The sequence below is a fragment of the Syngnathus scovelli genome, chromosome 17 (assembly GCF_024217435.2).
Source record: "Syngnathus scovelli strain Florida chromosome 17, RoL_Ssco_1.2, whole genome shotgun sequence".
Taxonomy (NCBI): domain Eukaryota; kingdom Metazoa; phylum Chordata; class Actinopteri; order Syngnathiformes; family Syngnathidae; genus Syngnathus; species Syngnathus scovelli.
Genome location: NC_090863.1, coordinates 10,778,898 through 10,790,312, shown reverse-complemented (window position 1 = coordinate 10,790,312; position 11,415 = coordinate 10,778,898). Strand labels below are relative to the sequence as shown.

The 11,415-nt window shown below is 38.5% G+C and overlaps 1 protein-coding gene across 1 annotated transcript; it reads right to left on the bottom strand.

Moving 5' to 3' along the window:
• Nucleotides 1-397: 397 nt before the first annotated feature.
• Nucleotides 398-8,196, bottom strand: cop1 (COP1 E3 ubiquitin ligase). The gene is made up of 20 exons (XM_049747226.1): nucleotides 7,484-8,196; nucleotides 6,415-6,474; nucleotides 6,178-6,275; nucleotides 5,484-5,545; nucleotides 5,260-5,379; nucleotides 4,853-4,921; nucleotides 4,670-4,729; nucleotides 4,481-4,557; nucleotides 3,977-4,040; nucleotides 3,770-3,878; nucleotides 3,512-3,647; nucleotides 3,141-3,284; nucleotides 2,949-3,057; nucleotides 2,774-2,855; nucleotides 2,492-2,608; nucleotides 2,266-2,383; nucleotides 1,832-1,956; nucleotides 1,519-1,679; nucleotides 1,370-1,414; nucleotides 398-1,224 (listed from the first exon to the last, which is right to left on the bottom strand). The coding sequence occupies exons 1-20, from the start codon at nucleotides 7,843-7,845 to the stop codon at nucleotides 1,207-1,209; spliced, it is 2,136 nt and encodes a 711-aa protein (XP_049603183.1). The 5' UTR covers nucleotides 7,846-8,196; the 3' UTR covers nucleotides 398-1,206.
• Between the last annotated feature and the right edge of the window lie 3,219 nt (nucleotides 8,197-11,415).

The window sequence follows — 11,415 nt, the reverse complement described above, 5'->3', positions numbered from 1 at the left end:
AAGTAAACACAAATTTATTAATGATAAGCTAAGAAGTAAACATGGACCTTCCTTTCAGACACAAAACAATATTTCAATATTTCCACAGAATAGAAATTACAATTGAACAATAGTTTGTCTATCCTGCAGCACATACATCTGCCATGACAACTAAAATTAAATTATGGCTTCACTTAATGGAACACTTGTCACGTGCAATAATCTTGCATTCATGAATGCTCCGAGGATATGTGGGAAAAAATTAAACATTTTGAGCACTAACATTTAAAAAAAAAAAGAAGACAAAAACACATTTGGAACCCATTATCAATTATAACTCCCTCAAAAAGGCTCAGTCAAGACAACACTGGGAAATACTGAAGATGAGTTTTTTTTTTCATGACCAGGTGAAACAAAATGGTTTTGAAATAATTTATTCAGTTATACAAATAGAAATCAGCTCTTCTTCCATTCATCGCAAAATAGGTAGGCCTTAGTGGGTTTTTTCAAATCCTCCTGATTATCGGTTAAGCTTAAATAGTTTGTCAGATTTGGAACTGGGCTCTGTTGTTTTCATCTGTAGTATTTCCACTGCTACTTTTAATGTGGCATGTTTGAGCCATACCTTTGGTTACATACATGAGACATACATAAATGAAGGGATTTCTCAGCCTTACCATGATCTATTAGTATCAAACAATTTAAATGTCTTAGTTTGACAACTGACAATATGTTTGACAGAATTTTATTTCATTCTGAATAATTACAACTAGTTTCTTCCATCCTGGAAAGCAACTTTCAGAGAAGTCCAACAAACATTCAGGGCTGGGTTGAGATTTGAAGTACAATGTAAAAACAAACTTGTGTGGTAAATAGTCCTGTACTTTTAGCCTTGAAAGCATTTGACTGGATGTGAACCAAAGATCAACAGGTGAATTAAAAAAAAAATCTAAAAAGTATGGATCTGAGGAGAAAAAAAAACATGGAGATGCTTTACTGTACCTGTACCACTGTCACAGAAATCAAACAAAAAAATCCCCTCTATAAAATGACAGCATGGCATACAGATGTCCGAGTATAAAGATGCTGACAAAAAATCCCATAGCTCCTTAAACATCACTTCTCCTTGGGGGTCGGGCACTCTGAGTTCAGTAGGCAGCTTGGCCTCTTCCATCTATCAAACACGCAGCTCAAGGTATGGTCTTCATCATTTGAGGATCAGGGTCTTCAGACAAGCTCAAGTACCTGTGCAAGGGGAAAAGATACTTTACGTCACGAGTGTTGGGGGGGGTAACGCTTTACTTGGTAACAATGTAAAATAAATTGTGTACAGTGATGTATCTTTGCATACGACAAGAAAGGTAAAAGATCATAGAAATTGTACACAAACCTTGATTGTTCCTTGACTGTTTGCAGCAATCAAAACATTTGACTCCTGAAAAAGAAAAGACTATTTTAAAAACAAAACTACAGAATGCCCCAAGATCAGTGGTACCTGCCGTCAAAGCAAAGTGATGATTGCAAATAACAAAAACTCACGCTGTCGGGTAAAGTCCTCCAACAGACAGCACTGACAAACTCATTGATGTCATCTTCCTTCTTCTCTTTATCCAGCACACTTTTCACCGTGTCGAACTTGAATGTTAAAAGTGTCTTGGAAAGTCCTTTGTAGTACAGGTACAGGGAATTGTTCTCACTGCCTGCACACAAAAACATAGACATGGTTTTATATTGAGGCAGTGTCCCTGCTTGGCTGGACCAATCAAGGAAATGCAGGGACTAGTATATACTTAAGGAGGTATGGCCAATTTTCTTTGTGCACTGTATTACAGAATAGAAGCATAATATTTACCACAGGCAATATAGTCTCCATTGGAAGCCAGGCCAACAAAGTTCTTATCATTGATGTGACCCTTGAAGGAGCGCAGACAATGAGCTTTGTTGACATTCCACAGCTTCAACTGACTGTCTGTTGACCTGAAATGTGATTCAAACAATGAAGGAGCTTTTGAGTGGCACGTTTATTAGTATAATTACATTTCATTGCCGAGAAACATTGCCAAAACAAGTTCACATCATACTGTGAATAAGGTGGGTCAGTCAGATCGCAAGAGTACATTAAAACCTATTTTCACAAAAATTAGCAGAGGGCTGGTATATTGAACAACAAGAAACTCATTACAATTTAACGATTACTTAAAAATATATTACTTTATTCACTGTACTTAACAAAACAGATTGATTAAAAAAAAAACCTCTAGCTACACACAGACAAAGTAGACTTACGCAGACACGATCTCATCTCCATTGACAAACTTAGCGTAGGAAACAGCTTTTCGGTGGCCTTTGAACACCATGAGTGGCTGCTTAATATTGCGGAGGTCATAGTAATGGACACAGTGATCTGCAAGAAAATACCAAATGAATATGGATGAACACTATTCAGATAGTTGGTGCCTGTTAGATATCTTAAGAGATAAAACTTTAATCCCAACGATTACAACAAGATTACCTGCACAGCCAAAGGCCAGATGATACCGGGATGTTGGACTGAATTTAACACAGCAGACATTGGCCTTGGTTTCAATGCAGGCCACAGAGTTGTCCAGATTAGTTGACCACAACTTCACTGACAATCAAAAGTAGATAAAACAGGCATCAATCATCCATAAAAGTCAGTTGTAACAAGCATTTGTACAGTGAGAATAAAGGCAATGACGTTTTGATTGAGGTGCTGGAAAATAGAATCACAAATCAATCTGGTGCTGAATCAAAAATATTATCCTTCAGTTACCTTTAGCATCATCAGAGCCAGATGCCAACAACTTTGGGTCCATCAGATTAAAGTCAACAGTCCAGCACCGTTTCTCATGCTCCTGTGAATAAAACAACGGGATAGTTTAAAACATGACAATAAGGAAAATATCTAAGGTCAGCAATATTCCACTATGAAACCCAAATCTAAGTACCTGGTACACTTTGGACCTATGACCAGTAAAGCCATCCCATAATATGACTGTCCCCTCATAGTCGCTGCTGGCCAGGAGGTTCTTATGATAGCTGCTCCAGCTGATACAGCTACAATGAACAAAATTGGGATAATATTTGTTGCAATATTGACCCGCATCCTTAAATAACTTCACTTTTGGGGGGATTTTCACCTGATTTTTGAATTACATGTCATTTCATTGACAGGGTAGTGGATGTCTACTGCATCTTGGATCACAGTACCGTATTCAAACACCTTGATCTTCTTGGTCACACCAGCGATAGCAAAGTAGTCACAATCGCGGTCAAACTCAATGCTGAAACACACACGTCAATCAATTTGAGAATGTTATTAACACGTACCTCTATGACTCAAAGCGGTTGGAATTTATAACACGACTACCCAATCTTAATTTTAAAACCAAAAGCTATAGCAATAAGAACCACTGCAAGCCCAATATTTGCACTCCCAAGAGTTAATAACCTACTAAAGTGTACTTACAAAGTTCTATGATTTCTGACAAAAATATCTCACGTGTCATACCTGGAGACAATACTAGACCCATTATAGAGGTCACTGGCGTAGGAGAGCGTGGCCAGGGGTCGCACAGAATTGTAGCGTGTGAACTTAGAGAGACACTCCATGAAGTCATCCAGCTGGTTCAAGTTCCTCCCTTCATCTGGAAAATAAATAGAAAAAAAAACAAGCATAGAAGCGTGTGTTTTGTGTATATATTATGATGGGGGGGAAATGTCTAGTAGTGTACGTATGAGGTGATTGTAATGATTCACTGAGATTTACCTGAGATGCGTGACATTTTGAAGTAACACTGCTCAAGATCTTCAAAATGAGCAGTCAACCTTTTCCTCCTTGATGCTAGCGTGCTGTTATACCATGTCTGCTTTTTGCCCTGCATTTTACAAAGACTTTGGTCAGATCCCAAGGCATGGAAAATAACAGACAGGTTGATACAAAATTTTACGTAAATAGAAAGATCATCTTGCTTACCTGGGTTGTTACACCAAATTCTGGTGGCTGGTTATAGTTTGGTGGCTCCATTATGCTACTGCAGCTATTAGAGGAGAGACAGGCAGATATTTTCAAAGAAATTCTATAAACATAATGTGCAGTTTTAAGATTCAATTTCAATGGCAAATTATAATAAATTTTTTTAAACACCACTTAATTTTACTGGATGAACATTAAACGTCAAAATGTTACTTGGAAAAACTGATTATCGCTAATACGGGTTCTCCAATGATAACAATGTGAATCAGGAATTAATTATTTATGAATTTATATTTATTATTTCCATTATTTCCCACCAGCATGTTTTCAAATCTCAGACATCATCACAAGGTTGCCCAGTGTCCTAGAATTGTTTGACCTTTACTGGGTCATCTTGAGCTCCTTTTGGCATAGATCAACCAGTATGTCGAGAATAAAGTTGTATTTTACAAAACAAAAAAAAAATAAGCTGATGCAAGATGATTTGATGGGGTCAAGCAGTACCTGGCTGAGGGTGAGGGGGCCTCGACATTGGGCACTGTACACTCTGCCTCCACTGGAGAGTACAGTCCGCTCATTTCCTGGAAAGAAACATAAATAAAATAAGATGTTTGGCTGACCAGAGGGTGATGTGAGAATAATGAGCACTGCTCCCGTTTTTTTTTTTACGTTTAGTTTAATAAATCATCCTACCTCAACACGCTTTACGTCCTCTTCAAGGAAGTTTATTTCTTTCTGCAGTTGCTCTAGTTGCTGTTAAAAACAACCACAGAGATAAAGATGGCTATTTTTTTAATTAAATCATGACATCATTTTAGAAGGGTATTTTTGAAACATTCTTATAGGCACGGTATATAATTTGACAAGCAATAGTACCTCTCTCTTGTTTCTCCTGGCTTCATTAAGGAACTCCATGAGAATTTGTCTCTGAGCTGCTTGGGATTCCTGGTTGACACAAAAAAATTGTAAATTACCCGAAGACATACTGTACCTTTTGGACTAAAAGTCGCTCCGGAATATAGGTCACGTTAGCCATAAAATGCACAATAACGTGGAAAAAAAAAACGTATAAGTCGCTCCGGAGTATGAGTCACATTTTGGGGGAAATCTATTCGACAAAATCCAACAGAACAGACATGAACGAGCAACAACAGGCTAAACGAAAGGTATGCTAACGTGACATAAACACAAACGAAGAGCTGAGAACGGGCCTGACGTAACATTCAGAGTTATTTAAAAAACGGCTTAGGTGATAAAAAGACTTGTTGAGCATGCTGGCTTACCGCCTCCAGCTGCTTCTTCTTCTGAACCAATAGCTCCAACATTAGATTGACATTTGCCAGGTCCAGGTTCTCTTGGTCCGGACTCAACACATCCTGGAAAACATGCCACCTGGATCCATTCTAGGGGTCAAAGAGACTGATCAATAAAATGTAACTGGCTTGCCCCCCCTTTTGTCAGCCTGGATGTCATACAACTGGGACAGTTGTAGATGCATTTTACTTACTTGATCTAGTTTAAGTCTCTTTTCCTCTGATCTTTGCTTCTGTTTCAGGATTAGTTCATTTACTGGTGGCAGTAAAGGAGAACGAAAAGCGTGAGTAAATGATAGAAAACAGAAAAACATCCAAAACCAGTGGAACAGCTTCACAGACTACTGTCACAATTTTGTCACTTATTAATTTTATTACCATGGTGACCCAGAGGAATGAAAATGAAGCACATTGCATTTTCTTCCTTACAAGCTCACAAGTTTACAAGCACATTTTTCCAGGTCAAGTTTCAATTAAAACCTTACACTTGGCATGGGGCTGTGTTTTAACCTAAAGTATAAAATTAATGCACTCGTATGAATTGTGGAGTGAACATTGGTCTCTCAAAGATAGACTCGTCCATCACACGCAAAGAGCATCGAAAAACGAGTATGAAAGACAAACAGTGATACCATCACGCAGACTCATTCAAAGCACCAAGAATCCTACCAATTAATCGACAATTATATCTGACAATCAATTAATCGTTTGATGCTTTTTTTAAATTTGAAATTGCTCAAACGATTGTTTCAACAATTCAAATGGGAAAAACAGTTTAAAAATTTCATCAATCTACCAGCAGGACAGATTTCTTTGACCTTAGATATTCCACTACACAACAAGCATAACACATTGACTCAATCTAAATTACTATTAGTCACCACCTACCAAGAAAGTTTGGGTAAAGTTGATCCACGTTATCAACAGTGTAGTTGCATTTGGGACACCTGTTGCTATCCTCCAGACTCTGGCGGATGCATTTGTAGCTGAAAACAGTTGAGAGTTAATTTTTTTTTTTTTTTTTAAAATTCATTTTGGCAGAGAAAATACACAAACGCACGCACACACGGCCATCCAAATCAGCCACAATCTCCATAATCTTAGAAGTGGCTCAAATTCACTTACCAAAAACTGTGCCCACACTTGGTCATGTGTGCCTCTTCGATCATTTCAAAGCAAATGGGGCTAGAAGAAGTAAGCACAATACTGTTATGTGCATGCTGACTCTATAGACATAATTGGAGCATAGTTAAACTCCCTTTAATCCGAATTAATAACTTAAGATTTTGATTCATTAGCATATTTTACTTAAGCCGGTTTTTCCTGGGCATCCTAGAACACTGCCGCAACTTCAAAGTAGCTCAAGTAAGGCTGCAGTAAGTTTCTCCACTAAATAAAAAGGAACATCGGGTGTGCAGTGTTTGGGCAGAAGGCGGGGTACACCCTAAATGTTGTATTAAAATGTTACACTGGAGTCTACCAGCTTGAGCTGCATATATGCCTATTGTCATTTGTTGGTTTAGGTCAAATTAGGGTGTGTTAGAACGTGATATGTTTATACTTCTCATCCAACAACAATCAAACTCATTCAATTTATCATATTAGTGTTTTGAACAATGAGAAACTGTAATGAACACAATCCAAAATGAAAAAGTAATGCGGCTTTTGTATGTAAGGGATAGAAATACAAATATTTGCATACAAATATGTGGAGGACTTCACTTGAGAAGAGATGTCCCAAGTTTTCTAGTCAAGTAATGTAACTATGGCTTTCTACTTCATTATTTGATACCTGTACTTTACATTTAGTCGACTTTTGAAATGTGTGTCCATTAGATTACCCCGCTGTCCTTTCTGCACTAACTGTGAGCGCGCATCCGGATTAGTCATCGTTGTTTACAAACATGGAAACGGGTCTGTACAATTACGTCGACCTAAGCATCCATTTCATTAGGCACACATTGTTAATTCACAAAAACAGACAAAAATCTCACCTGCAAAGATGATAATTGTTGAATTTACAGAAGTACATATTACAATACCTGCTGTCTAACCAGAATATTACAAACCAAATGACTGTCATTTATGTTAAAGTATTCACGCTGATCTGGTCACATTTTAGTCAAAGTTGAAGTTGCACATTTCACACTTGCGCTCGAACGCTAACTAATGAATCAAATTGTCAGACACTCACCAGACAAAATCGTTGCTTTTGTCCTCATAGGAGTTCAACAAGCCGTTGCAGAGAGGTGCCTGGTGGAGGGACCTCTTCCTGCTGCTTGAGGACGCGGAAGGTCTAATCAGAGAAGCGAACCCACCTCGGCTTGATGACACGGCGACCAAATTTGGCACCGACATGCCACTGTCACCCGCTGTTGCCAGTGTCCGAGAGGACACACTAGTAACTGAGCTGTTTCCATTGCTTGTGACAGAATTGCTTCCACCACTTGGGTTCACGGTTCCTCCAGTACCACTGCTGCTACTAGTGCTGCTACTTGTGCTGGGCCCAGAAGTCGCACCTCCAGCGATTTGCGGGGAGCGCCTATTTGACATCATGCAAATCCCACTCAAAACTCCCCAGAATCCGCCGTGACACTGTTCAAATCATCCGGACGCTACTGTTTGGCTACTTGTGCAGACTGTCCACCTAGCTGCTTAGTTTATATGCTAACATCCTGGTAATGGTGGCACGTCATCGAGCGTATTTAGATTAACTTGTTGGTGTTTGTCTCGCTTGTCTCGTTATTGGTGACGTACTTAAAAACCTTTATAGTAGCAAAGAAAATACCTGAGAATTGTAAGAGAAAAACAACAACCTTCTGCGCCGTGCATACGATTAGCCGGCTAGCCACTTTAGGTACAGGGAGAGTACTAGCTCAAGTTTCCTCGATTGCTCGTGTATGCAGTATTCGCCTGGCTTTCCACATACCACCCTCTAGTGGATAGGAGTAGAATTGCATCATTAGTTAGTCCATAGACACACACCTCCCCAAAATATTAGATCAGGGAAATATTAAATACATTAACAAGATATTTCCCAAAGTTTTGGTGCATTGTAAATAAGTTAAGTATTAACCTCATTTAAATAACAGAATTGGAAAAAAATGTTGCTGTAGTCAAATAAAAAGTAAATTAAAAATAAATTAACAATGGCAAGATAGTGTGTTAAATAAACGAGTGGTATATCCTTTAAGTCCATTACAGAAAAACATTTCCTCCTGTATCTTTTTCTTTTAAATTGCATTTCCTTAACATAACAAACAAGGCAGTAGGTCACATCCGCAAAATGTAGGCAGTGACTTCGCCAAGAAAAGCCCTGTCTTGTCAATCAAACATCCACCTGGACGCAGCTTAGCAAATAAAACGCAAGCAGCAATAACTTATTCATACTAACAGTTTATCCATCCAGCTACTTATTTTTCCATTTTTTACCTCCATGTGGCCAGTGTATGGGGTCCACGCAACATAGACTTTCCCATGTTTCTGTTTGTGGAAGAAATTCACATGTACCATTATGGGGCACAGACAGGATTTAAAATAAAGTTTTCAGCAAAGAGGAAAATTACTGGATACATCAAGGAGTAAATTGCCTGAGAGGTTGCTCTACTTACATGTTTACTATATGACTCAAAACTATGGAAAGTGTGGGGTACATATTTGTCTCGGATTTTACCATCAATGGTTTTTGCCACTGACTCAACATACTGTATAGCACAGAAAAATATAGTTGAATTAATATAATGTATCATATAGTAAGATGTTAACTTACAAATTTATATGTCATCTCGCCCCTTAGTACGCTAAGCTCCTGTTTTTTTTTGTTTTTTTTAACAGTATACCAGTGGTGTTGAAAAGCTTGCCTTCTTTATGTCTCTGCTTTCTTCTTGCCCTGCCTAGTTTCTCTTTTAGGGCCCACTTCCTTTTAATAAGGAGGTAGGTTGTGTGTGTGATTAGAGGAAATACGTTGGTCGGTCAGAGGTGGCTAACAAGAGATACTAAGTTTGTGATTAAAGGAAGTAATGAATAGAGTGACGTTTGTGTGTGCCTACCAAAAGAAGTGAGAAGACAAGTGTGGGCCCTGGGGTCATCGTGGTCAATACGGACAAGCTCAGATGAAGGCTAATCTTAGGAGGTCCCATTACAGTGGGGGGTGAGGCCCTGGTGAAGCAGACTATTCAGACCCTCTTACACATACTGTGCACTCTTTTATCACTCTCTTCCTCTTCTGTATCTTGCCCATCATCCTCTTTTTTTCCACTTTTTTTTTTTTTTTACTCTAAATCCTACCCCTTCCTTTTCTTTTCCCTTCAACATAGTTGCAGTTGGGTTTCAAAGGGAACTTCTACGGTAGAAAAAGAATGTTGAGCCGGCAGATCTCTCAGACAGGCAAACTGGGATTGTGGAATTCCTATCTCCCAATCTGTTTTTTTTTTTTCTTCCCCCTTTGGGGGCCTCTGAAATAGCTTGCTGCAATCCCACCCCCTTGCCCCTATCTTCATCTCCGGCTAAGGTGTAGTATTTGCAAATTGAGCCTGACAAAAAAAATGTTGGATATGAGGTGTGTAACAGCATCAGCTGTCTGTTCTGCAAAATCTCTCATGAAGTTGCATGGTGTAAATAACACAAACGTGTATTTTAATGCGTGGAAGGTGATTCACTGTTTGTTTCATATGTAGCAGCAATTATTTATTTTGTGGGTGAAAACTTTTATTTTTCTGGAAACATCTCAAGTAGGTCCACCGGCAATTTTTTTTTTCCATTTGTGAGGTATATATCAACGTAATACTGTACATTTAATCACTTTTCAAAGTATATCCAGGTAATTGTATATGCGGGTTATTTTAACTACATTGAACTCATTTGAATTTAAATAATATATTTCAGGCTATAGTTACTGAAAGTCATTTTTAAAATATTTATTTACACAATTGAAACATCGATTGAAATTTTGGAGAACGTGACGTGCAAAAAAAATAAATAAATAAACATAGGAAGGAATTTTCGGGAAAATTCCTCTTCACCTGATGCTCTTCTGTGTTTTTCAGTTCCAGGAGCACAGGAGTTTGGTAACATATTTGTTTTATAAAAAAAAACCTATCTTCATGTGCTGGACAGATGTTTTGCCTGTCTACTGAGAAGAGCCAGAGAATGAACGAGAAGGAGAGATCATTAAAGGAATAGGGGGGAGGCAGTTGGTGAGGTAAAGGAAGAGAGAGAGAGAGGGGGGGGGATGGAGGGAGTGGTAACAAAGGAAAGCTCAAACACCGTTATGTTTCAGGAGGAGCACACACGTGCACGCACAGCCTGCAGTTCTCGTGAATACCATTACATCATGCATATTTTTAAATTTACCAAGTAGCTCCAATGACGAATCCCCAATTCAGTAGCGATGCAATTTGAACACATTTTCTACTACATTGCGTCGGCCACATAGTACAATTGCCTTGGTCACATTCTTGGAAAACAGGGAAAAACAAAATTTTTAGAACACACATTATTTTATTGTGTCTTTTTTCTTCTATTTACTTATATGTACAAATTGGCAATGTTAGAAAAATAAGAACATTTAACAGCATTTAATTAAACAAAACAGCAGGCTATTTTGCAGATGTAATAAGAAACGTAGGCTTCTGCAATAATATAATCGTTTAACTGAATAAACTTTAAATTGTCAAGTGCCGAATGTTCGGACAGACATAAAACCTTGTTGGTGAAGGGGAACTAACCTAAGTTGTAAAGGAGCAATGCATTACATTGAACTGAGATACAAACAAATGCACTGTGACGAAATAATGAAAGACAATAGCATGGACATGTCATTAAACTAAACTTAAAGCTCTATTACAAGTAAACTATCAAATAAATACATACATAATGGATTGTGTGACTGTATTATTGACGCACGACACGGATAATTCATACATCATTAACTTTACTGGCAGTTGCCTCAGGCATCAGGGGGTGATACATGGGATTGTGGTAGAGAGAGTGGTGGAGGATTTCCCCTTTAAAACAAAATTATGAGGCATAGGTAGGACAGCCTCTTCCACCACACTTTCCCCACTGGTGATGTAAGGCCAGACTGGGGCTCCTGGGAGGGGGGGATCAGAGAGAGCAGAGAGAGAG